The sequence below is a fragment of the Azolla caroliniana genome, unplaced genomic scaffold, assembly GCF_043228905.1.
Source record: "Azolla caroliniana isolate FFs.n. ecotype wild unplaced genomic scaffold, voAzoCaro1.0.p SCAF_1, whole genome shotgun sequence".
Lineage (NCBI taxonomy): Eukaryota > Viridiplantae > Streptophyta > Polypodiopsida > Salviniales > Salviniaceae > Azolla > Azolla caroliniana.
In genome coordinates, this window is record NW_028230436.1 from 8167592 (window position 1) to 8195030 (window position 27439).

The 27439-nt window shown below is 37.9% G+C and overlaps 4 protein-coding genes and 1 long non-coding RNA gene across 5 annotated transcripts; all 5 read left to right on the top strand.

Annotated features, from left to right (window-relative positions):
- Positions 1–1047: 1047 nt before the first annotated feature.
- On the top strand, positions 1048–2161 carry LOC147868794 (uncharacterized). Its single transcript, XM_087323370.1, has one exon. It carries the CDS (start codon positions 1212–1214, stop codon positions 2016–2018), a length of 807 nt encoding a protein of 268 aa, XP_087179496.1. The 5' UTR covers positions 1048–1211; the 3' UTR covers positions 2019–2161.
- Positions 2162–10742: 8581 nt separating this feature from the next.
- Positions 10743–12654, top strand: LOC147868795 (uncharacterized). Its single transcript, XM_087323379.1, has one exon. The coding sequence runs from the start codon at positions 10999–11001 to the stop codon at positions 11836–11838; it is 840 nt and encodes a 279-aa protein (XP_087179505.1). The 5' UTR covers positions 10743–10998; the 3' UTR covers positions 11839–12654.
- A 1603-nt stretch (positions 12655–14257) lies between these two features.
- On the top strand, positions 14258–14994 carry LOC147868796 (uncharacterized). The gene is made up of 2 exons (XR_015531489.1): positions 14258–14505; positions 14669–14994. It is a non-coding gene; the product is annotated as an uncharacterized LOC147868796 (long non-coding RNA).
- Positions 14995–17196: 2202 nt separating this feature from the next.
- Positions 17197–20446, top strand: LOC147868797 (zinc finger CCCH domain protein). Its single transcript, XM_087323390.1, has 3 exons — positions 17197–17337; positions 17936–18081; positions 20165–20446. The coding sequence occupies exons 1-2, from the start codon at positions 17272–17274 to the stop codon at positions 18071–18073; spliced, it is 204 nt and encodes a 67-aa protein (XP_087179516.1). The 5' UTR covers positions 17197–17271; the 3' UTR covers positions 18074–18081; positions 20165–20446.
- Positions 20447–22067: 1621 nt separating this feature from the next.
- Positions 22068–26641, top strand: LOC147868798 (protein ORANGE, chloroplastic-like). The gene is made up of 8 exons (XM_087323401.1): positions 22068–22402; positions 24103–24235; positions 24349–24459; positions 24592–24678; positions 24774–24850; positions 24946–25073; positions 25652–25761; positions 26468–26641. The coding sequence occupies exons 1-8, from the start codon at positions 22230–22232 to the stop codon at positions 26543–26545; spliced, it is 897 nt and encodes a 298-aa protein (XP_087179527.1). The 5' UTR covers positions 22068–22229; the 3' UTR covers positions 26546–26641.
- Positions 26642–27439: the final 798 nt, after the last annotated feature.

Below are 27439 nucleotides of genomic sequence, written 5' to 3' on the forward strand. Positions count from 1 at the left end.
TTAACCCGTTTACTACACATTAATTTGGACTAGCTTCTCAATCTCTCATTTTCAACACAATTACTCATCCAAAAAGAGAATTATGAAAAACTCAGCATCCTTAATAATAGTTGAAAAACCTAGTAGTAGATGCAATTTGCAATATATGTGATTTAATTGTTTGAAGAATAATATGAAGTCAACCTATAGGTTTTCTACATTGGGCTTTCAATATCCTATTACATGGAGAGAAAACACAAGTCCGATATAATATAAATTATTGTCAAACTTTCCCTCAAGCTATCACGGGAAGGATGAAAAGTCGTTTAGACATTCAAAGAATAAGGAAATGCCCTTAATTAGCCACAAGTTTTACAATATATTCGTAAATTCTCCTCCCAACATCTAAAAAGAGAAAAAGTGGGAAAAATCATGTGGATCATTCTTCGAGGGGAATGAATTGAGCATTTGTATAATTGTTGGGATAACACACACTATTGCTCCAGAGAGGCGTTGACCAAAAAGGTGTTTTAGTTGTATCTTCCAATCTTTTCGGTTTGCGGATAGGTAACCCCATCCTTACGGGGGGCCATTGAAAATCGAGTTCACACGACACAAGTCTAGAGAGAGAGAGAGAGAGAGAGAGAGAGATGGATTTCTTGTTCAATGATGTGTGGTAAGATTCTTTCCGCGCTTGTTGCCAAATGGGCAAGTGTGTGCGTGTGGGGGGGGGGGGGGGGGGGCGCCCGTAAGACGTCCTTTTTTTATTGGTATGTTTGGGTTTGCACTCTGGAGTTGGACCACCCACGATGATGACACACGGTAGAAGGGAGCCCAAGACAGAAAGAATGACACACAACACTATGTCAGAGAGAGAGAGAGAGAGAGAGAGAGAGAGAGGCCAAGTTGGGGGCACATTGTACACATGTGATGAACGCGTCGTGTGTTGCCCCCTAATCTATCACTTTCTGTCAGTATCTTCTATCAGTAGTATGTACGTATGTATAAGGTCAAATGAGGAGGATATAAAAAGGGAGAGATAGATGCAGAACAGAACAGAACAGAACAGAGTAGGGATTTCATCTCTATCTCTATCTTTATCTTGATTCTTATCTTATCTAGCACAACAGATTTATTTACAGCCCTAAGAAGAGAAGAAGGAACCAGTCAAGCAGCCTCCCCTCCCCTCCATCTCTGCTTCATCAATCCAAACAGCGCTCCAAAACAATCTTATGGGGCTCAACTTCTCGTCTTCTTCTCCTTCTCCTTCTCCTTCTCCTTCTCCTTCTCCCACCTCCACCACTGCCTTGACATTGAAGGAGCTTCGGAGAATCAGAGTGCTGGACATGGCCCATGGTGGCACCGTCCAAGACATCCCCTCCCCCATCCCTGTCTCCCAATTCCTCCTCCGACTCCATCACAAATGCCCCGACTTCCTCCTCTGCGATTCGGCGTCCATCCGTGTCGGGAAGCGGCCATGCCCCCTCCGCCCCTCTGCGCTTCTCGCCCCCGGCCATCTCTACCTCCTCCTCCCCCTCTCCGCCTTCCAGAAACGCATCGTGCCTTCCGCAGCTTCCCCTCTTTCTGCCGCCCTGCTCCTCCTCCTCCAGGACAAGCACACGACTCAGCAGCAAAAAAAGATGGGCGCGCGGGGCGGCCTCCATGGCCAGAGGAGGACAAGAAATAGAAACAGGGTTGCGCCTTCCCCTGCTGCCGCCGCTGCCGCTGTATCTCCCGATCCCACCATAACTACCCATAGTAATATCGTATGCGACTCGGATCCGGATGCCGTCTCACGATACATCGAGCAACTCATCGGTCGGAGCAATTCCTGGCGGCCGGACCTCGATGCCATCGCAGAGATCGCATCATCCTCCTCCTCGAGTTCCATGCTCGCGAGTGCCAGTGCCAATCTTCTAGTGCATGCGAATGATCGAATTATTCCCCCAGTGGTTCCAACTCTTACGAAAGCCAGTAGCAGATGGCCGGCTGAGCGGCAGCATCGAGTCATCTCAGCCATCTCGAAGACTGGCTTCTAGGGTAGGGATCCACTTTGACATCTCTCAACGGTTGGCGCCTAGGGTCTAGATGGGATCCAGTCACCATATGCATCTTCATATAGTGTAATGATGGACATATCCTAATTTGAGGCCACTACAAATCTATGATGGGACTATGCTAATTTGAGGCCATTACAAATCTATGATGGGACTGTGCTAATTTGAGGCCATTACAAATCTATGATGGACTACCTAATTTGAGGCCCACTACAAATCTGTATGTTCCAAATGGCCTCTCCATCAACAAATCAAATGGATATCCATGCTCTTTCAACATTTAATGGATATACAGGCCCAGGCCCAGGCCCAATGCTTCTAGACAGACAAGTATGGGTACATGGCATCAACAAATCAAAAGTATTCCTCTCATATGGACAATTATATCAACACCCACATCATGTGCTCTTATATACACACAGGCAGAAGGCGTGGATACATAAGCAAAAAGGCTCTATTGAGGATGCTTTGATGTGTATCGTTCATGGCGGAAAATGTTTCGTACAGCTAAATTATGCTCCTATTGCAAATTAACCATGGCCAACATAATTCGTTTTTTAACATATATACCTTTAAAAATTGCCAGTAGGTAGTTTGATTACTGATATATACATATCTATAGACCATATGCAATGCTCATTGTTTTCTGAAGGCCAGATATATACAATATTGTTCCCCCACCTTGTTATGTGGGAAGACAATACATTCTTTGAATTACACTTTGCAGACTCTGAGATTAATTTGGACAAATCCTTCACGTCCGCCCGTTCTTTCTTGTAATTTTCATACCATATGGATAATCAATCAGAGCCCCTACCCACACATTTCTTGTAATTTTTAGACCATGGATAATCAATCAAAGCAGGACTAACTTGGGACTGAAGAGCAACCAGTAGCTTCATCTTCGGATGAAATGTTTTGTATTTTGTATTCACTTTGACCTGATCTAGCACAACATTAATGGTGTACACAAAGGCAGAGTTGGTGAGAACCACCCTTAACCTAGAGCCGTCTGATTAAGACCCTTCCAACTCAATTATTATATCCCTGATTGAGACTTCTTTCATGCCGGTCAACATATTTCTTTGTTAATTCTCAAATATTTTTATGTTTTCTACGAAATCTTTCTTCATTGTCATACTAAATGTTTTCCTTTCTCTTTAATTGCCATTAATTAATTCACATGAGCTGTTGGAAGAAGAACATATTATTACTATCAGAACAAAGAGTTTCATTACGAAATTGGGGGGACTTATGTTGTCATAGCCCACTTTAAAATATGTCTTGGAATTTCCCCTTGAGGCTCTCACTATTACACTCATGATTTGTTTGGAAGATCTAGAAATTGTACTGAGATTCTACTTAATGTACATGAGACGAACACCTGCATCTCTATCTAAGCCACAATTAGATATGGTTTTATCGAGAATGATTATATTAGAGGTTGATGCGAAATTCCTAAGTCGCCTTTTATGGCGTTGTGCTCATTTATACTTGCCCCACCCGGATGAAAACTTGCCCTTGGCCATAATTTTGTAACAAGTAGATGAATATCTCGGTCAATTTTAAGAATTGAAAAATGTGTTACACATGTTTAAGTCTCCCTCAAAGTTCAATTGCGAAATCGTGCTTCATTAATTTAATCAAACTTTCACACCTTAACATTTGATGTCAAAAACATCCGCAGTCTCAAAAGACGTCGCTTAACAATGTAAATTAAAAAGCTTTATGAAGGTTAAGGTTGAAGAACTAATTTCTTGAAACAAGTAACCAAAGGTCAAAGTTTCATTAAGGTTAAACCCGAACCCTAACCATTACTATTTTTAATAGTTTTGCTTGGGGTATTGACAGTGAAACAATTTGAGAATATGGGAGGGGATTCTAAAAACCAAGTAACAATCTCTTATGCCAATTTGAGAGTTAAGGCATAGATCCTCCCATATGTGTTAACATCATCATGGCTTGCTTAATTATATGTAGTTTATGTGGATCTAGTTCCAAATTTTTATATATAGTGAGGCAAACCATTTTTGGCTACTTGCAATTACTCATTCCAGTAGTACACATTCTTAATGCAAGTACTCATTCCAAAATAAAATTATGAAAAATTTGACATTTTAGTGTATGCTTTAAACCTAGTAACCTACACCTCTCCAAAAGTTCTATGCAGAAATATAAGATTTTGAAATGCCGAATCTAAACTGCACCAAACCAAACCACATGGCCAACCAACAAATTCTTAACTTTGGCCTTTGGATATTCAAATAGTGTTGGGGCCAAGACATTTGCCTTATATATAATATGACTTGTCAAACTTAATATTGAAGAGAAAGAGAATGCAATTTCATTATCAATGAATGATTCATACACATTTTGTTTATTAGAAATGGTATCCTTTTCTATGCCTCTTGGGCCAACCACAAAATTCTATTCATCGTCATAGATTATGAGAACGAGGAATATTGGATTAAGAATTAAATATAGATGCTAGTTAACTACCCAGTGGGGTCCTTCTACACATTTGATCTCTATCAATTGGTGACTGCCTACCCTGACTTATTATAATATTTGATACTCTAATGATGAGTAACTATGGGATAAATCTTGCTGCAGAAATATTGCCTCCACCAAGTTACCCTATCATACCCACATGACAAACGCAAACATATTCGGGGTCAAGAGTACATTTTGCAAAGAAAATATCACACCCTTAACCTTGACATCCAAGGAGAGACAGTAGCACTAAAAGTACAAATTTAAATGAAAATCCTTGTGTCCTCCCTAACTTGAAGAGAGACAAAGGCAAAAGCACATCAATGTAACCGAAGTAGAATGTCTCACTTTTTGTCTCATACCAAGGTCTTCTTCAGTTTTAATTATCTAAACTAGAGTTCTCTCTCGTTAAGTTATTAACTCTAAGCCTTGTCTATTATTAGCATTCTGATTGATTGAAGAGTCTTGAGCATTTTTTTTATGTTGTTTAAGAGTGTCGAATGAGTCTTTGATTAAGTGTATGTGCATCTTATTAAGTTTATTTTGCAAGAGAGTGGGGAAATTTGTTAAGATAATTGCCATGATCTTGAGCAATTGAAGAATGATTGACAACTATCTTACCTATCTCGTCGAGAATAGAGTATACTTGATTCTACTAGTCTGCCATGCTCATTGCTAATTGTAAAAAAACAATGACATAAATTACTAGATTTAGCGTATACATATGGAGAAATGGAAAGATAGGGTTTTTTTTAATTAGGGGAATAGGCCTTTGTGCAAGAATCAATTGTCATGAGCCACATAGGAGTTGAGGCTATTGAGGGGAATGAAAATATGGATAAAGTGACGGGAGCATTACCCTAAGCTCCATCACTCCTAGGCTACTTCAATATAAACACCATGTATAACCAATATGAGGTAGAGAGAATATAATTGTTGTTTTATCCTCAACACTATGCCAAGCTCTCCAATGTTCACTAATCTTGAGTGTCCAAATACAACTAAGAAACATTTTCCTCCCTTGCTTGTTTCATAATCAACCCCCACTCCCACTAATAGGATGTCTAGTGCAAGAGAATGTAACCTTATGGGTGATTGCAATAGAATCCCCATCATCATTCTTGTCCTTTACAACCCATTATAACACACTCGCTAATATAAAGATTGATTCTAATACTCATTGAAGCTCCAAAAGCTTTGGCTAAAGTGTTATGGATCAACATTCTCTATCATTTATCAATGGAGGTGAAGTCCAGGCTAGTGAAGGTGGCATAATTCTCTATAATGTAATTGTTGGTTAGGAACATGGGCACAAAATTTTCATTGTTCTTGACATCTTGTTCACATAATTTACAAAATCTTTTGGCTTAAGCATGCAAAATGGATATGGATGTAACGTTCATTCATGAGCCACGTAGCAGTAAGGGGAATGAAAGTACAAATCATGTGATGGAGGCATGATCTCCCCTCCTATATAACCACCATGTTTAATTTGAGGGAGTGATGGAAATAGAGTTTATGTTTTGTTGTTGAGAATTGTGTTGAGTCACCACAACATATTATTATAAACAAATATTGAATGTCCAATTGCGATTAAGGAGCACCTTCCTTTCCCATTCCTAATAAATTCTTGCTCCCACTAGTAGGAAGTTTAGTTGACCAAATTTTAGCTTGATCGTTGGTTGGACTAAAATCCCCATGATTACCATGCTCCTTAACATCCCACAATAACACACAAGTAGAAGTTACACACTAATATAAGGGGTGATTCCCAAAGCTTTTGGAACCTCAAGTAAACTTTGGCCAATGTGTGGTGGATCAACATTCTCCATCATTTGTCAATTGGTGGTGAAGTCCATAGAGAGAAGAATCATCCGATGCGCTTGTTAGTTAGGAACTTGCATAATTCTCTAGTTGGTGGGAGGAAACTTTGAGCTGTGTCACTATTGCTTTGTGCAAGATATGAAGCATGTAGATGTTGCATACTAGGTCATAATTGTGCGAATTTGTCCCATAATATAAAGTACAGGACTGGCATCGAAGGTGGGAAAGCTCCCAGGCTCCCAACGTGGCCAATTTGGGCACACATTTGTTAATGGAGGCGTGTCCATAGATAATCAAACAATGTACCGAGATGAATGTGCGGCGAGGGCATTGAGATGTGTCATCAATACATGTGTTAGTAATGGCTGAGGGCATTGAGATGTGTCAGTAGTAGGATCAATACATGTGTTAGTAGTGGGATCGAAGCACATATCGATCCGGATAAGTGTATAGATGGCGGAATCGGAGCACATGCTTCATGGATATGTGAAGAGCCATTGGGCAACTGCAACATATGTATGTATGTATATAAAAGTGGTGTCAATTTTGGCACTGTCAATCAGTCAAAACAAAAGAAGAAGTCTGGGTTCGATTCTCGATTTCCATGACTCAGTTCATGTCAGTAAACCATATGATATGGATGACATGACTCGATCCCTCCGCTCTGCCGGCCATCTGCTGCTGGCTTTCGTAAGAGTTGGAACAGCAGGAAGGATTTGATCACGCAGCCTGAAGACCTCTTCCTCGGCATCCATGTGGTGCAGGATCAGATGGACACCTCCTGCGTCCCCCTGCGTGCAACTGGAGGAGTGGGACAAGATCTCTTGGATGGCATCCAGATCTGGTCGCCACGAGTTGCTGCGACTGATGAGGTGCTCGATGTATCGCGAGACAGCCTCCGGATCGGAGTCGCAGACAATCTTACTGTAGGTAGTAGTAGTAGCAGTAGTAGTAGTAGTAGTAGTAGTGAAGAACATGGTAGGGAGGGAGGGCACGATCCGGTTACTCTTCATAATCCTCCTCCACCAGTGCTCTTCCTTCGCCACTTTTTTTGGCGGCTGCGGCATCGGCATGTGCTTGTCCAGGAGGAGGAGCAGGGAAGCAGCAAACGAGCAGGACGAAGGAATGATGCGTTTCTGGAAGGCGGAGAGCGGGAGGAGGAGGTAGAGATGGCCGGGGGCGAGAAGTGCAGAGGGGCGGAGGGGGCATGGCCGCTTCCCCACGCGGATGGATGCAGAATCGCAGAGCAGGAAATCGGGGCATTTGTGATGGAGTCGGAGGAGGAATTCAGAGACAGGGATGGGCGAGGGGATGTCTTGGATGGTGCCACCATGGGCCATGTCCAGCACTCTGATTCTCCGAAGCTCCTTCAATGTCAAGGCAGTGGTGGAGGTGGGAGAAGAAGCAGAAGAAGAAGAAGAAGAAGAAGAAAAGAAGTTTAGCCCCATGGCTCCTCCTTGTGATCTCTTTTTCACACTAAAAAGAGTAGAGGATAATAAGGAAAGGCTTAGTAGGTACTTGGGGGGCTTAACACAGATAATATGTCTTTTCCTCTTGTGGACTCCCCCCCCCCTAGTGTCTCGTCGGTAAGTCTTTATCTTGTCTGTGTGTCTCGTGACTCTACTACTCTGGAATGCTCACCTCCCAGTGTCACGACACCTTCGACCCCTCCCAACCCTTTTATAATCCCCTCACCATTTCTTCCCCACCCGTGTTAACCCCATCTCTTAACTCGATGTTGTTGTTGTCATGACTCATACCCATGACATCCCGTCTTGCCCCTAAACACAATGTTATGTCAATTCATTCAACTTTGTCGTACTTGCTTGTCATAAACATATGCTGCCCCAAGCTTTTCGTTTCTCGCTTTTATGTTAACTCGTTCATCCAACTTTGTCTCACTCACTTGCCACTTGATGTCCCACACTCTTTCTTCTCACTTTCGGCTCATTGTAGTAGGTCTACATTCAACATAATTATAGCACACTAGAGGACAATCAAATACTTTTTGCATCAATATACTAGATGACAATTGAATACTTTTTGCACCATGTGCTACATGATGATGTAATACTCTCCTTTCAGTGTTCTTCGACGTGTCTCCTCACATGTTGTATGCCATATGTATGTTGTAATCCGAGATTCCTTTGCTAAAGGCCATCCTACTATCTTCTACCGCCGTGTCTCCTCACATGTTGTATGCCATATGTATGTTGTAATCCGAGATTCCTTTGCTAAAGGCCATCCTACTATCTTCTACCGCGTTATAATAGGTTGTCCATACCAAGAAAAAATAAAAAATAAAAAACTAGTGTCATAAGGTTACCCATTCATCACCGTGAATCAACAACGGAATTTCCAATAATCACTAAATGAGAATCCACTTCTTTTCGAACAAGTACAATATATTCAAGTTTTAAATGCTTCTTCCAAGTCGTGTTATACACACAGAGAACCTTGAAATCAATCTGAAATTTATAGTCTTTTTGTGTAATAATCATTTATGCTTGTACCACTTGGCTCCATGTATGTAGTTGAAAACTTTCCCCTACATAAGAGCTTGTATGAATATCTTATATGATTTTTTCAACTTGAACCGTCACATTATAGCTAGCCCAAGGTGTGTAGCACATCCATAGTTTGGGACATGGTTTGGAATCCTAATTGTCAAACAGTTTCAAACCAAACCTTGCAAAAAGAAATTGAAACTTAAAATGAGCTGAACCAGAAAACATTTAAAGCAAAGCTATTTTAACCGAACTCATTCAAACCAAAACACTTGAAGAATTTTAACCTCAAACCAAACTATTCAAGTGATGTACTAACCGCCAAGCCATTAAGATGTTCTATTTCAGCTTGGACCAAATTAATGGGAATTGTACACTCAATTTCAATTTTTCCGGAAAGCGTTATTTTTTCTAAATTTGATAGAAGACTATTTGACTTCCCATAATACAACTCTTTGAGCTCTAATGTGTTGATTCCACACCTTCTCTCATGGTGAGAGATTCCACCATAGGCTCCATCCAAGCCTCGAGCTAACTTTTTGAGTTCTTTGATGCCAATATTACCAATTTCTAGGTTGGCTTCATGGTGTTATTTATGCAACTATATTCACTATTTCATTGATTTATGTTTAGTAGAACTTTTAGAGAGGTGTCGATAGTAAGTTCAAAACATACATCAAAATGTCAACCTTTTGAGAATTCTCTTTTGGAATGAGTACTTGCATTAACAATGAGAGAGTTGGAGAAGCAATTGAAGAATTATGTATAAATTTAATGCACAAGAAAAAGAGTTTGCTTGACGATATATAAGTATCGTTTTGGAACTAGAGACAAAGTAGCAAATATGTTCATCTACTTGTTACAAAATTAACCTCAAAATTAAACTCGTTCTTGCATATAATTAAACCATTGTCAATGTGTTTCTTCATCAATATCCCAAGCAAAACAATATAAATATTAATGGTCAAGTTCAAGATTAGCCTTAATGGAGCTTTGACTTTTGGCCATTTTCTTCAACATTAACCTGAATGTAACTTTGACATTTAGTCTATTTATTTTTTAGCAATTCTTTTGAGCTCATGAGTATTTTTGACATGGAATATGAAAGCGGGAAAGTTTGTGTTTATTGAAGAATGATTATACAATTGAACTTTGACAAGACTATTATGTGTAAGAACTTTTTCAATTGTTCAAATTGACAAACACATTCATTTACATATTACAAATTTATATTGATGGCCCGATGGGCAAGTTTTCACATGGATTTCAAGTTAAACAATAAAATAAACAAAGAGATGTTGTGTATGTACATCAAAACTTTGAGGTAATCCGTGAAACTCGGGCACAATCTACGAGTCCCAAAAATTTGTGACATTCATGCACTGATTATTGGAGATACCTTTTTGTCGCTTGAAAAGGGCAATGGTCACCTTTATGACAACTACCATTATTTTCTTCTCATTGGTGTGGCCCACCTACAAGAAGACTTGATAGAAGAAGGCACTAACACAATTCCTAGCAACTTGAATGTGGGATTAAGCTGAATGTTATATGACATATCAAACCATTTTCGAGTGATAGATACGATCGTCGATGACATAAGCTACAGAACACGGTGGTGAAGGGAAGGACCAAATATGAAATAATGCGAAAAGTAATAGATTGGCATGTAGTTTGCGACAACTGTGTTGGATGGAGTGTGGACCTGCTATGAGGAGTTCAAATGCGAGAAAGAAAAGGTGTGGGATGCATGGTGGGGGGGGGGGGGGGGTGCAAGTTGGGTGGCCTATGTACGTAAGACATATATCATCGAATGAAGGGATCGAGAGAAAGAGAGAGAACACGGAGAGACAGGCCGATTGAAAAAGGGTTGTGGGGATGCCAGAAGAAGGGATAGGAACACACACGACACATACAAACACAGAGAGAGAGAGAGAGAGAAGGGGAGAGAGAGAGAGAGAGAGAGAGAAAGAGGATCACGACTCTTAAAACTTAAAAAGACATTAGCAGTACTATTAGGCTTTAGTAGTACATAGTACTAGGCCGGACGGACGGACGGACACAGTGTGAAAGGAGGCAACCTTTATCCTTTTCATCCTTCATATCCATCATCGTCATCATCATCATCATCATCATCCATGGCTGCTGCGACCTGCTTCTCTTCTCCATCTCCATCTCCATCTCCATCTCCCTGCAGAAGCAGCAGCACCGCCACATTGACATTGAAGGAGCTTCGGAGAATCAGAGTGCTGGACATGGCCCATGGTGGCACCGTCCAAGACATCCCCTCCCCCATCCCTGTCTCCCAATTCCTCCTCCGACTCCATCGCAAATGCCCCGACTTCCTGCTCTGCGATTCTGCATCCATCGGCGTGGGGAAGCGGCCATGCCCCCTCCGCCCCTCCGCTCATCTCGCCCCCGGCCATCTCTACCTCCTACTCCCCCTCTCCGCCTTCCAGAAACCCTTCACGCCTGCCTCCTGCCCCCTCCCCCTCCCCCTCCCCCTCCTCATGGACAACAAGCACATGCCGCCTCAGCAAAAAGGCGACGCGAGCTGCACGAGGATGAGGAAGAGAAACAGGATCGCGCCGTCTCCTGCTGCTGCCGTGTTTCCTGATCCGACCATCGCCACCACTACTAGTACTGCCTACAGTTCTATCGTATGCGACTCGGGGCCTGATGTTGTCACGCGATACATCGAGCAGCTCATTAGTCGGAGCAACGCATGGCAGCCGGACCTGGATGCCATCGAAGAAGAGGAGGCCTTCTTCGCCTCACACTGCACGACGCACATGCTCAGAGATGCCATCTCCCATTTTGTGCTCCTGCACAAGAAGAATGCCGTCGAAGAAGAAGCAGAAGCAGATGGCATTGCCCCAGCAGCAGCAGCAGCAGCAGGCGCTCCATGTCTTACCAAGGCAAGCAGCAGATGGTCAGTGGAGCGGCGGGATCGTGTCATGTCAGCCATTGTTTTCTAGGGGATGAATGGGATGGATGGGATGGATATCATCACCATCATCATCATCATCATCATCATCATCATATGGAAGGAAAGGAACCACATACATACATATTTTAGTTAGGGGAGGGGATCAAAGTGGAGTGTTGTCCTTATGGATGAGATGGATGGTACTTTCAGTTTAGTGGCCAATTTCATGCCACTATATGTATGTACATACTTGATGCCGGATGTTCCCCCCACACGTATTCGCCGCTTCTTTGATTCTTTATGGGTAAATTGCCGTTCTCGCCAGCTATAGAGCCCAAATGTTGCTCTATATGAGTCAAGCCTGCGTTCCTTGTGGCGTTCACGTGGTTACATTAGAAAAGCTCCACAGTTATCTATTCGGTCGATATGTTCGGGGGCATTGCATGTTGGCTCCTCTTATCGATAGATCGATGCATATGAGCAATGCACATCGAGTGATACTCTCTCCACCCCTCCCTTGATACATGCTAATTCATCAATCGAATATACAATTTGCCTAATTCTCTAATTCAATACACTTTGATGCATATGGAAAACAACGGGCTCTTTCAATACATCAATAACCATAATGCTCAATCCTCTACCTAAGCAAATGCGTGGGTACATGCTACACATAAATCTAATAATATGTCGTAACCCTATATTCCATGTATCCACGCTCGTGAGCATTGCGTTGATACACATGTCGTGTGCTCTTATAACAAGTAAAAACACATGGAGGATGCATGGATACATACCCAATGTCGTATAGAGTACATATATATGTATCGAATTCCAAAATCAAGATGGAAATGCCTTATCCTTATATCTCCTATTGCAATGCTCTCACTTTTTCTTGAGCCTAGACATACCGTGTGTATTCTTCTTTTTATACGAAAACATTCCTTGAATTCCACTTGTGGATAAGAATCTTGGACAAATTAATTAAAGAAATTCCATGTAGTTTTATTTTTTGTTTTCATGCAAGTGGAATGCGTGTTTAAGTTTTCAATGTCACACAATGTTGAAAGGTATGGCTAGCAAACATGATTGTTTTGGACCTTTGTGTTTGTAGATGCTACCGATGTTGGCATTTTAGAACGCAAAACATGGAAATTACAACATGACATTCACGTTATAAGCATGTGAAGATGCATGATCATTCAACTATTACTCTATACATGTGTTGTTTCTTAATCAATGAACATAGCGTATGAGGTTGAGACCAATATTATAAATCAAAAAAATATTGGTTGAAGTGTCAACTAGCTTTGTGAAGACTCTTTACGATATCGTTGTAATTGCATTTTCAACTCATGTTCATGCGCTTGTTCACATAGCTAGTGATGAATTCAATTGGATTTCCCCCTCTACCAATTGGAGTCCAATTGGGTAAGGTACTTCGTGAATTTGTTGAGACCGCGAATGTATGTTGTAGATTGTGCATCAAAATATCCAACATGTCTTAAGACTGTTTTGAAAAATATGGAAGTAAGAAGTGTGGATTTGTAACTTTGTAAGTTCCGAAGAAGAGTGAACTTGGAACTTCTGAAGAAGTGGTGCATGTGTATCTCAGAGTTTTCGAACAACGGGACTTCTTAGTCATGTTCGGGACTTTGGATTTGTGTTAATGTTTATGTAATCATATTCCTTCCTTTCCTATAGGGAGTGGTGTGGGGTTGAACTTTGAAGTTCTAACTTCTAAGGCCAAGAAAGAAGAAAGAAAGAAAGAAAGATATATTAACGTCTTCTAAGGCCAAATTTGGCCCATGAGACAAATAGGTTACAACAAAAATGAGTGTTTATCCAATCATCAAAACTAAAATAAAAGAAAATAGCTTAAGCTAAGAAAGTTCTAGTAGTGTACAAAACTTTGCACTAAGCCTAATCTCATTTCCACCCAAGTCTCTCAAAAAGAAGTGGGAGGTCAAAAGTTTTTGGTGTGGGTGTGACCCATGGTCCCGATGCATAGAGTGCCCTAGCCATGGCTTCTAGGCGGTGTAGTTCACGTTCCCTTATTTTCTTTATTGCTTCTACATCTCGTCGAGTTGCTTTGAAACCCGACATCCGAGGGCGTTTGGTTCTTCTTTGATTTTCTGCTTCATCAAGGAGAAGTCCGAGTGGTGCAGGTGTGTCGACATTCATTGTCTCCCCCTGCTCTTGAAAAACCTTAATTTGTTATATGTTGGTAAACATTAGCAACATTATTATCAACGTTTTGTAATTTATTCTCTCTGTGTTGTTTCAATTCTAAGATGTATCTACCTAATTTCTTTATATCTAGTGTATCTAATAGTTTAGGGATGGTGGGAGAGGAACCAAGTATGTCTTGGTATTTTACCCTTATCTCGGCATAGGTGGGGCATTTGCATGTAAAATGGTACTCATCCTCTATGTCTATGGGGCATTTGCAAGAGGAGGGAGGAGGGCTTTTGTGTTTGTTGTGGTCATTGGGATAATAATATGTACATACATACATATCTTTTGTGTGTTATGTATGTGTACTTCATTTCTACTACCCAACAAAAACACAGAGATTCAAGAGAAGAAAGGTGAGAAAGTTCTCCCCGGAGTTCCCATGGCTTCCTTGAGAACTCACCTCTTTGTTATCGTCGGAACCCTCGCTGGAGGATTGTATGGTTTCTATGTCGCCCATCACGCTGAGATCGCTTACAAGGTAAAAAAATGGCTTACACCTAAAAACCCTTTACCAAATCAGAGAATAGAATCCCCTTTCTTTCTTTCTTTCTTTCTTTTTCTTTCTTTCCTTCATTCCGCCTAGTTTTGTTAATGTTTCATGGCTCTGTTCGTTCTGCTTCTCCTCTCTTTTGTTTTTTTAGGAGAAAGTGAGAGTGGAAATCGAAGCTAGAGAAAGAAATCATATTTTGGAGAACCAGGAATAAAGATATAAATCACCACCACCACCACCACCACCATCATCATCATCATCATCATGGCCATCAAAACAGGGTTACATAAACATTCAAGCTGTCATTTTTTTCCATATTCCTTTTCTTTCGTTCTTGTATTTTTCTCTTTATGAAAGTTGGCTATTTTCCATGAAGTCAAAGTTCTTCTGTACCAGTTAAGATTTTGAAAGAGGTTTTATACACAGTTAAAAGTTCTTTATTTCAAGAATTCTCTATATGATTTCTGATTTATTTTCTGAGTGCGCAATTGAGAGGAGTTTAACTCACATCTCTACATTCCGTGATGTGTTTTTTGGCTATAAATCTGAAATTATGCCATAATCATGTAGAGATTGCTATCCCTTTTTTATTAGCATAAGTAGACATATTTGCTATCCTTTTATTATTATCATAAGTAGTACATTGTTATATAGACATTTTTGTATAGGCATTGTCATTGTTATGTAGCCATGTATTTCTATATAATCATTGTTATATACATTTCGTGGATATTCTCTTCCAAACTTGCCCTTTCCCAACTTTGATTAGTTTTGAGCTTTGCATTTGATTCGGAAGTGCCAAATACAACATTGTTGCCCACCACTATATATGCATTATGGGTTTTGGCTGTATATTTAGAAAACAAGATTGGTTCACATTGCTTACTAAAGCTCATTATTCAAGTGCAAAATTTACTACATTTATGATTTGTTTTGGTCTCTGAATTCTCAGATACAGATTGATATTATTCTGCAGCCTAAGTGCTGAATGGAAGATTGATATTGTTTTAGATATACATATACTCTATAAACTTCAGATAAGGAAAAATTCTGACACACTTAGTGGAAACTAATTTGTTTGGCTTATGGATTTTTTATTTGAGTGAGAAGACTCATACATTGTGGCTACTAGATCCTTGGAAGTTGGAAATATGTGCAGAATTCTAATACTTGGAAAATTTGTTATTCATGAAGAACATTTTTGTCTCATTGAAAATCAGTTTTGTTTGCTTGGAGGTGGCATGTTAGGTCCTCTACTCGGCATTTATCATTTTAATTATTGATTCAAAATCAGAAGTTGAAATAATGGTCTACATTTGAATTGCCAAAGATATGGTATTGTACCCATGGAAAACGAACAATGGGAAACATGTCTTTTGTAGAAGAGTTACACTAGGTTTTTGATACCATAAGCATATAGGGTCATTTTACATTAGTTTTTTGTTACCATGTCAAGAATGGTATTGTAAATAAACCTCCATGGAATCTGATTTTGAGAGCTATTAAGGAGATTTATTGGTCAGGCAATTGGAAATCAATTTGAGCAGTAGTGAAGACATAACATGCTATTTATCAGGTGGTGTGGTTGTCATTGATGGAATAGAAACTGAATAAAATAGCAACATAGATCCACATTCTTCATAAACTCAACAAATCATGGGTTATCGTGCTATTATAGTGATCGCTTTCACGAGTTTATCATTCAGTTATCTATCCTTGTTACTAGCTTCGCTAGCCTAAGATAATTTAAGGAATGATACTTTAAAAACCTCAAAGTAATGCTGGTTACATTCTTAGTATTTTTTTTATCATATCTAAACTATGGTGAATCGGACTAAGAAAGGGATGGTTTTCTTAGACCTTGACCTTAATAAAGATGAAAAGAATGATGAAATATGCAAGTTGTTAAATTGAAATGATGTTTTAATCAAGACAACCTATATTAAGATATATCTAATTATATTATGATGCCATCTATTTTGGTCAAACCCAAATGAATTATGATGCAACCTCATTTAATTATCATAACCTACTTTGATCAAACTATTCGATTATTATTGAACTGAATGAACTCAAACAGGTCAATTATGATTTAACCTAAGGAGAGTGCCCAGATTAGATTAAATTAATTGATTATAACAAAACCTAATTGGTGCAAGCTAATGAATGTTGCTATTGATGAGATTATTGTGAAAGTTTCTCAAACCAATCAATTTTTGTTTAATTGCATTGTAAGTATTTGATAGCAATTACTAAATATTGAACAGTAATTTTCAAGGATCTATACAAAAATATTTGGAAAATTCATTTATCTATGTGAATCGGAATATAAAATCTCGAAAATGCTCGAGTCTTATGTGTTTTTGAAATTTGAAGATAGAACATGTAAGGGCATTCCATTCTATTGCCCCCTTGCATATTATCAATTCATGTGAAGTCACAAAACATGAGGTTAGCCACCACTAAAACATGTTTGTGAAACATTACTTGAAGACTTATGACTGAGAATTAGATATTGATGGGAAGTATGTTTAAAGCAAATACATTCCAAAATTAATTGACGCAGTTAACACAACGATCCATCAGAATTTGTTGTATCCGCGACCCCGGAATCGGTGGAGGAGGGAGGGGTATTTTTGGGAATTTAGAGAAGATAGAGAGAGAGTAGGCAGCAGGAGAGGGGTATTTTTCTAGGAGTTTTGAAAAACACATCAATACACAAGAAAAAGATTTGAGAGTTCTGTACAGCAAAAGATGGGCGAAGAGGGCGAGAAGAAGAAGATCACTCTGTCTCAGTTCCTCCTATGGAAGCAGAAGAAGGTATGTTTCTGTGTTTTTTTGCGCCATCTATTTGCAAATCACTTATCTTTTAATGTTCTTTCCATTTGATTTATTGTTTCTTCTTCCTCTTCTTTTATCTGTTATCTATTGTCATTTTTCCATGTATCTTAAGTTTTTTTTTTATGTTCTCCTTTTTATTCAGAATTTTCTGATTTGTTCGTTTTTCTTTGTTTCTGATTTATTCCTGAATGCGATGCGTTTTTCCCAATTTGCTCTGTTCTCTATTTTCTGACCTGATTTGTTTCTTTTCACCTGTGGGTATTCCCTGTTCTTTTAATTAGGATTTTCTGATATGTCCATTTAGTATAAATTTATTTCTTTTTTAGAGGTCTCTTAATGTGTTTGAAATGTAAAAACCAATCCTTTATCTGGGGCTATTTCCTGATTTTTTAATTTATTTATTATTCTCTAGGGGGTTTCCTGTTTTTATCTTCTTATGCAGGGTTGGATCTTTTTGTTCTAGTTCTTTCGTTTGTTTTGTATCCAGGCTTGTTTTTCTTTTTCTGATTGGCTCTTATATTTTTAGTTTTGAAATAAATAAATCTAATGCATTATTTTTTCCTGATGAAATCCACAGGATGCAGAAGCAGCTGCAAAATTGGCTGAGATGGCAAGGAAAAGGGAGGAAGATATTGCCGCCGGCCGGGTTCAAATGAATGGAAGAGAGCTGTATCAACATGAACCTGAGGTTTTTGATGACTCCAAATTCACCTGATTCATCATGTACTGTACTTGTTTCCCTCTTTCATCTCGTTCATCATCACTATTATTATTACATTTGTCTCAATTGGATTCAATCTTTTATATTTTTTGTTGTGGGGATCTGAATCCCAATAGCCGTGATATCTTCCATATAGCTTAGGAAAAATTGGAAGGTTCATGCATCGACTGTTTTGTTGTATGATAATGTGTTATGTATGTAAGTTAAACTGAGAGTCATTGCCAAATTTAGAATTTTCAGAGCCGTAATCCTCAGATTTTTGTTTCATAGAATATCTCAAAGAAAATGATATATTTCCTACAATTTCCAGTTAGTTCATTATGTAATCCCCAAATTTTTGTTTCATAGAACATCTCAAGAAAATGACATCCTCTACAAATATCAATTGATTCATGATTTTAATATACAACCGACTGTAATCCCCAAAGTTTGATTTCATAGAACACCTCACTGAAAATGTACGCCCCAGCATTTTGTTCCATGACATCCACTATGCAACCAAGTGATGGTGAATGGGATGCTTGTGAATCATTCTGCGTCATTTACACAAATATGTTTTCCTGAAAACACGTTTTGGTCATTGTGATTCATGCCCATGTATACTGTTACTGGTATATCATTTTTTATTGGTATGTAAGAGACAGCATATGTGTTTTAAGTGTACCAACTATGATGTTGACTTGCTACAAGCGTAAGTAAGGAGTTCAGACTGGCGGCTTGAGACATTTGCTGGTTGCAAATTGAAGTGTCAATACTTATTCTTCCTTCAACAAGTGGGTGCAACTGCTTGTTCAAGACCAAGTTCATGATTGAACAAGCTGGTCAACGATCTGGTCTTGCTGTAAAAGTTTTATGCAAGTCAAGTCTGGGGCATGAAAAATGTCCCTTAGTGTGCCATCAATAGTGAACTTGGTCTTAAAGATCGTTGACCTTCGTCCTAGAATATATACAGTATACTGTGGAGACAATAATAGTTCCGTTAAACTCAACTGTACCTTCTGTTGGATTTTTTGCCAAGGCTTTATCATCTCCTATGTTGTTAGACTATCACTGAAATTTCCTTGGATTCTGCTCTTCCAGATTCCATAGATATTTTTCACCTCCTGGTTGTCTTTCCGTTTGCACTTGTAAAAACTTGTCTTTCATCACCTTTCACCTCACTTCTATTGGAACCATCATCATGAACTTTGACCACTGGATTCCTCCCATTAGAGACTTGATATAGTTGCAATTTCCTGCCTTCCCTTCCTCACGGGGGACTTGTAAATTGACTGGTTGGCTGGTTCTTGGCAAAGAGATTCTGGATTCTGTGATACTTCTTTTGACAAAACTGTCAAATTAACCACTAACTTTCCTTCATAGAAAGTGGAGCATCTTCCAAGTTCTTACTTACTTTTGGCCTTCTGGTTGCCTCTCCATTTGCTCGTGTACAAACCCGTTGTCCATTATCTGTCACCTCACCATCATTGAGAACATCATCGTGAACTTTGACTCCTGCATTTCTCTTATCCAAGTTCTGACATAGCTGCAATATCCTGGCTTGCCTTTCTTACAAAGCATTCATATGTAGTCTTTCTGCAGTGATTCTTGCTGAAAAGACACTGGATTCAATTACTTGGCAAAACCACCGAAACAACCACACCCTGAATATTTTTACATTATCCTTACTATGGATTTACTATTGGTGAAAACTACAATGTAGTTTTGAGCTCAAATGGATAACTTTGTTTGTAATCAATCTTATTGTTTTGGTTTAGTAGTAAAAGTTGTAATATTTCGTAAGGAAAAAAAGGCTTAAAACTTAAAAAGTAATGCTTCTTTGTCTTGAAGGGTAACATTTTAACATATCTCCCTAATATCCCCATGCGTTTCTATTAACTTGAATGGAATTGTGTGAAAGGATATCAGAAATATGGAAAAAGATAGAAATTGTAAGGAATTCTGAAAATTTTAAATATGTGCCTTTCACTTTTTTTTATCCCACCAAAATATGAATGCAATTTGATTAGGATGGTCCACATTTTTAGTTTCATCCTTATATAATCACCACCATATCTTACTTTGGTTTGAAGTTGTATCTTGCAGGGATTGAAGGGAGTATATGATGTGGAATTGAGAAGACTAAAGCTATGCGCGTTTGAAATGCCCAATATCCAGTATGTTAGTGCATTGTCAACACTTGAGGAACTGGCAAAAGAACCTTATACATATTGAATGTGTCAAATGCACTCCGTATCAATTGAATGTTAAGTGTGAACCTTGAGTAATCTGAGAGGAAAACAATATCAGGGTTAATCCTCAATAACACATGTCTCATACATATAGTTTTGCTTTTGATAGATATCATCGAGTTTATATTGTTATTAACTTGATGTCAAGTGGTCCAAGGAAACTTGAAAGTGTAAGTAATATATCTATGTTATTTGCATGCATGGGACAAGTCTTTGAAGTTGTCTGCAAATTGTCAGTGGTGTGAGAGGCATTAAATACCTTATGTGAGGCACAATGAGCTTTAATACATCAATGTTATTTGCATGCATGGGATAAGCCTTTGAAGTTGTTTGCAAAATGCCAGTGGTGTGAGAGGCATCAAATACCTTACATGCGGCACAATGAGCATTCTTTGCAATGAGCTTTCCAAAGAATTGAGTGTTTTGAGACAGTTCATCACTTAGTGAAGTCGTGCATTCCTTCTATATGTTCAAATATGATATTGAGTTACATACACAAATTGAAAGTCCTAATATTATCACGGTTTACAACTGCAAATATCATAGGTACTTTGTCATTGCTTGGTAAGGGTATATATACTATTGTGATCCATAACATCAAGTGTATTCCAGTTTTTGTTTCTTCACTTTATGATCAAGGCACTCTTGGTTGTCCATCGGTCATCTACCCTATCAACCAGTGCAAGTGATTCATGGTTGAGGATGTTGCATCAAATTAATTTCATTACCAAAGTAATTAGTGGGAGACGAGTAGACAATAGATGTGTTCCTCTATTCCCCTTATAGTTTGAAAGTTATTTAAGATGTTAAATAATATGAAAAAATTTAATATGGCTGCTTTCCCTTTTATTATATCAATGATCCCTAGCTCCATTTAGAGCATGGTTGTCTAGATTCTCCATGAATTGATGAAGTAGTTGTGGCCTATTTGAGTCCAATAGCCAATATTTTAGCTTCAAAGGTGCAAGATATAACTAAATAAGAACTACTGAAAAAGGTGTGTCACAACTTTTCTATTATGATGAAACACACAATAATCATATTATCAAACAAGTACAATGGTTGCAAAGTACAATGTGAAAGTGCTGTAAATTTCATATGTAGCTAAACCTTATTTTGTGTAGCATTATTGGATTAAAGTCTAGGCGAAGGCTTTATTGGTATGATCATGGTATAAAGCTAGTCATTTTCTCATAGAAGTTGATAAGTGACAATATATTGTCCAAAACCCAAAGGGTTATATTTTTATAAAGCAATCCTAACTACAATAGTTGGAGATTTCAAATGTTGAACATAAATATGCTTGTTTGAGAAATACCATTACGTGGCAAATTGATAGGATGCATAACAACAATCCATTAACATGATCAAACCACATGAATGCTTTAGCAACCATCAAGGCCATGGATGCAATATAGTTTCTCTTTTAACAACATCAGTTGCACAATGTTTTTGTTTATTATCACATTTCTCTTACCTATGGATGCATGGATTTCGTGCAAGTCTATAATACTCATTATCTTTGGGCAAAAGACAAACACACCCTAACTTTTTCGACAATGATGAGATGAGAACATCTTGACGTGTCCAAATAACACAGATTTCGTGTAGGCCTTGTATTCTATTAAGAGTAAGACACCGACCTAACATTTCCGATGACGACAAGAACACTCCTAGCTAGTGCAAAACTTATGAGAGTATTTGGGTTATTGTAGTAGTAGATGGTGTGTGATGGAAGTATGCATGATAGATAATGTTATGTTGTAAATACTTAAACAATTCAGGGCTATTTTTAGTAGTGTTCCCAATCAAATGATATTTTTCCCAAGGAATGGGAACCATGGACCCACTTTTACATAGGCTGTGGTTTGAGGGGAACCCTAACAGATTGATTTTTTGAACAAAGAAGGAGAGGGATCATGCTTCTGCGTCAGACTCACCATCCATTCTTTCCTTCTGCTACAAATGGGCTCTTCCATGGCCATATTCACAAGAATCTATGCTTCATCACAACAACAACAAGAGTAAGAAGAAGGATAAGAAGAAGAATAGAAGATCACCCAACAGTGTTTTCTCTTAAACCCAATGGAAGGTACTTCCTTATCCAAAATGGCTTTTTTCCTATATCTCTCTCTATAACAATATATATATATATATATATATATATAGTATGCCATTCTTGTTCTTCGTGGATATTTAGATTATATTACTGCAATGAGGAGCGTTGCACTGGGTTTCATCACACGTCTATTTATGCAATTTTTGCTCTCTCGGAACATGGATGATATGGTAATCCTTTCCACGTTTTATTATAATGATGGTTTGTGACGAGAAATTCCTCCAGAACGACCAAGAGAAATGAGAGAAATGAACAGATGAATTGAATTCGAGATGGAACATATCAATAAATGATAGAAATCGATACATGGGAGAGGAAGAGAGACGAAGGAATAAATCCAATAAATGATTGAAATGGTGACATGGATAGTCAAAAGAAAGGAACCAATATTCCTATTGTTCACTAAGAAAATAATGACACTACCAATTCTTGCATAGATCTCTGTCTGGATAAGCTGAGTATCCTCCAAGTACAATGATGCCACATGTGTAGCAAAAAGCCAAGTATCTGTGAACGTTTACAGTGTCCCAGATGGAGAGCTCTATCAAGGAGTAACCACCTGGGTCGAGACAAATGGCTTCCTCATCTGTGGCAATGCATATATATCTTTGAACATTTAGAGCATCCGATATGGAGAGCTCTATCAAGGAGTAATCACCTAGGTCGAGACAAATGGCCTACTATCACCAGACATCCTTGATTTGTGCTTGTGAATGATGCATCTATGCATCCACAGCCTGCCTCTCAGAAGAGTCTTTTTATGGCTACAAGCCACATATCTCTTCATTTAGGTCGTTGCTATGCACTATACATAAGCTTCTGTGATAGTTTCCTTCGTTTAAATAGATTCATGGTGTACTATAGGGATATACTTGTGCTATCAATCAACCTTCACAATGAGTTTTTTTCTGAAATCATGCTTGCAACCTCAATAGAAAGAGGGAAAACGATGCCTTCATTGTATATATATCTTTGCTAAATGATAGTTTTCTTTCATTTTATACATCATTACATTGTTGTTTTACTTGTTGGGTGATGGTTTCCATCATTTACTGATTCAGTGCTTGGTATTTTTACTTATGCTGTGTACTAACATCTATACTTTCTTTTTGGTCGAGTGTTTGAAAGCGTTCTTACAGCCAAGAGAGTTTGAGTGGAAGAGAGAATCTTGTATATATCATTGTTATGCTATAGACCTGTCTTCCTTGATTGCTTCCTTCCTTATTGTATATATTATTATTATGTAATAAATATAATTTTTATGATAGTTTCTTTGATTCTCTGCCTTGTTGCTACAATATAGACTTTTATTTCCCTTCTTATCAATGATATGCCAAGGCGATATGTATCTAGGGATTCAACTTGCACATGATAATAAACGATAATGGTTCTATTCAACTTGCAACTATAGATCTGTTTCTATAATGGTTCTCTTCGTTTTATGTTTTGTATCTATTCAGCATACCTGTGCTGAATAAAGGTTACCTTCATTGTACATCTCATCATTGCCACAGCCTAGTGTTGTGTAATGGTTTTCTTCAGTGAAAATATCACTGCGATTCCATAGGACTGTATGCTATAATGTTCACCTCGATGATGGCTTTCTTGTGTAAAGTTTTCTTACAACTCTCAGCTTATGTCATTTGTAAACATAGTCTTTTTCTTTGAAATAGAATCCTTCCTTCTGAGGAATTCTGTATTATTGAGGGACCTGAAACTGTGATGGACTTTGCCTTTCTACAACTACAAGAGATTCAAGATAACATAAAAAGCCGTAGAAATGCCATTTTTCTTCTACTTGAGGAGGCAAGTATATGCCACTGTTGAGTCAGTTTCCTTTTTCCTTTTTCCTTTTTTCCCTGTTGATGGCATTATCAGAACTTAGCCTTTTTATAACATTAGAAAAAATTGTCATAAAGGTTCGGAGGCTTCGAATTCAACTGAAGCTCAAATCCATGGAAGAACAATCAGTTGGAATGGAAGAAGAGGAGCCAGAGTATAAGTCATTTATACCGTTTTTACCTCTTATGGTGAGAGCATAAAGCCTAGAAAGCTGAAAATCCTCGTAACATTTCTTACTATGAGAGATTTTCTTATGTTGCATTGAGTGATGTAACAACTCACCATGTATACATACACTAATTATGTTGATGTTATCATAGACCCCGGCCACGTTGAGACAATACTATGCTACATGCTTAATGCTCATGATTGCAATTATCCTGTTTGGTGGGCTTATTGCTCCCCTGGTAAGATGTTATCACTTTTTATTTTTATTTTGTTCATGCTTTTAAAATGATGGCGATGTATGATTATATGTATTGTTTATATTGTTTATGTGCAGCTAGAACTAAAACTTGGGATTGGAGGAACCTCTTATAGGGATTTCATTATCAATGTTCATCTCCCACTGCAGTTGAGGTGATGTTTTGTGTTTAGGCTTTCATTGTGTTCTTAAAAAAAGAAAAAGTTTTTTCAAGAGATTTCTGGAAATAGTATTGCTGTGGTCAATGCAGCCAGGTGGATCCTATTGTTGCCTCCTTTTCTGGTGGTGCAGTCGGAGTCATATCTTCCTTTATGATCATAGAAATCAATAATGTAAAACAACAAGAGAAGATGAGATGCCGATATTGTAATGGAACTGGTAGGAAAGTTTTATTATCCTTGTTGTTCATGATGATCCAGATTTTATTATTCTTGTTATTCATAGAGATCTAGAATTTCTGCTTTTTGTTCATGGTGATCTAGAATTTGTGTCCAAAACATGCAATCATTGAAAGTCATATACACACACATATCAATGTGAGAAATCTAGGATAAGGCATAACTCTCCAATAAGTCAACTGAGCACTTTGACATGCATGTCGTTGTGCAAAAGCCATAACTATTTTGTTATGAGTATCTTGTTACAATGTCAATAGTTGTCAGCTCATTCTTTGCTTGTCCAGACTACCATTTTGCAAGAGACCTACTCTTAAACCCTAAACCCGAAATTCCGAGCTTGTCATTATCATGTTGTTTGTCATTACAGAGAACATATTATGCTATCTGGAGGGTATTAGGAATGATGATGATCAGTGCACTGTTATCATTTATTATCATTATGATAAAAGGCATGTAATGCTGCATCGATGGCATTTTTAATGATAATGACTGATGCTCCATTCTCATTGTCATGTTTTTGTACCATCATATTAGAATTAAAGTTTTCTTCTCTCGTAGGCTATCTAGCATGTGCCCGTTGTTCAGCAACCGGTTTTCAAGTGTCTAACATTGTTAATGGAAAGGGTCTTGAATCCGAAAGGTGCTCTATTTGCTCGGGAACAGCGAAGGTAAATTTCTCAACAGAATTGTTTGTGAATTCATGTATTATCTTTTGTTAATTTGCATTGTGATCAACAAAATTTTTCATTAAATCATTTATTATCTTTTGTGAGCGGAATTTCATTTAACAAGACCTTTCGTGAGTTCATTTATAATTAGAGATCTTGCATTGTATTCAACAAATAATTAGAATTCAATAACTTTGTTTGAATTCATCAATGATGTTCAATTCAATTCAACAAAAGTTTTTGTAGATGAATAAGTTTTTATGAATTCGTGTATGTGATCTTAGTGAGCTTGCATCGTATTCAACAAAACTTTGTTGTAGATGATTATCTTCTTTCAAATTCATTTATTATCTCTCACCTTAAGGATCTTGCATTTACAATTCAAGGAAAGCTTTTGTGAATTCATCTATGACCATAGTGAATTTGTATTGCATTCAAGAAAACTTTTTTCAATTCATCTATAAACTATTACACTTGATGAAACTATTTGTGAATTCATTTATGATGTTTGTGAACTTGCATTGCATTCAAGAAACTGTGAATTCATGTTGATTACCGCATTTTGTTTTTCTTTTCACTGAATGGGAATGGTGGCGGGAGTTGAAATCCCGGCCTATGGCTTAGAGGTTAAGGGCCCAAACAAAGTAGCAAATCTGGGAAGGAAACTTCAAATAAGAAGGAAAATGGTCTTTGAAAATGTGTGCAGGTGATGTGCCCAACTTGTTTTTGTACGGGAATGACCATGGCAAATGAGAGCAACCCTCGATTCGATCCATTTGATTGACAATGTCATATGACAAACATAAATTATAATTATTTGATTGGGATCATTGTGTATTTATCCTTCCAAAATTTATTTCATGTGTTTGATTCTATAATGAATTCATTAAAACACCTCTAGACATACATGTTACAAATAAAGATTTTATTGATGGTTTTTGTGAAGAATTAGGCAATTAAGCAAGGGTTAATTAGTACCTAATTATGTGATTAAGTTAAGCGGAAGATTAAGTGATATGTGTGTGTATATGTGTGAGAGGAAGAGATTGAGGAAGTTAACACTTATGAACAATGAGATAAGATGGGAGATGATTAACTATATTAAAAAGCATAATCAAATACAACAATACCCATAATGAGGTATATATACATCTCAAAGGTGCACATGTGTGAGTAGAATATAGGTACAAACCATGTAAGTCCTATATTAAATGAACATAGGAGTGGAGGATCTACAATGTATCTCACTTAAGTACAAAATCTTATTTAAGGCTTTAAGGTCAACACACTAACTAGATTTTATATAGGAAACTATTAAGTTACGTGTGTTGACTAACTAATTAAACTATGTTGAGCTTGATATCTCAACAATTTTCACCATAATGGAAGCCTTACAATGTTTTGTAGGTGTGTTACGGTGATATAAAATGTTTTTTCAAGTTGGTGAGGCCTAGTAATGTTTACAAGTTGTCATTGAGATTGATTTTGGTGAGTAAAATAACATGAACTTGAGATTGTTTTTTGGTTGTATTTCATAATTTGTGTATAGTGTATATTGTGTTCAATTCATATTCCATGTGAGAAACTTAAGAGTAACATAACAACAATTGAGAAGAATTGAGACAACCAATTAGAAGAATAAAAAAAGCAATAAAAGAGGGTATAGAGATGCCCTTTG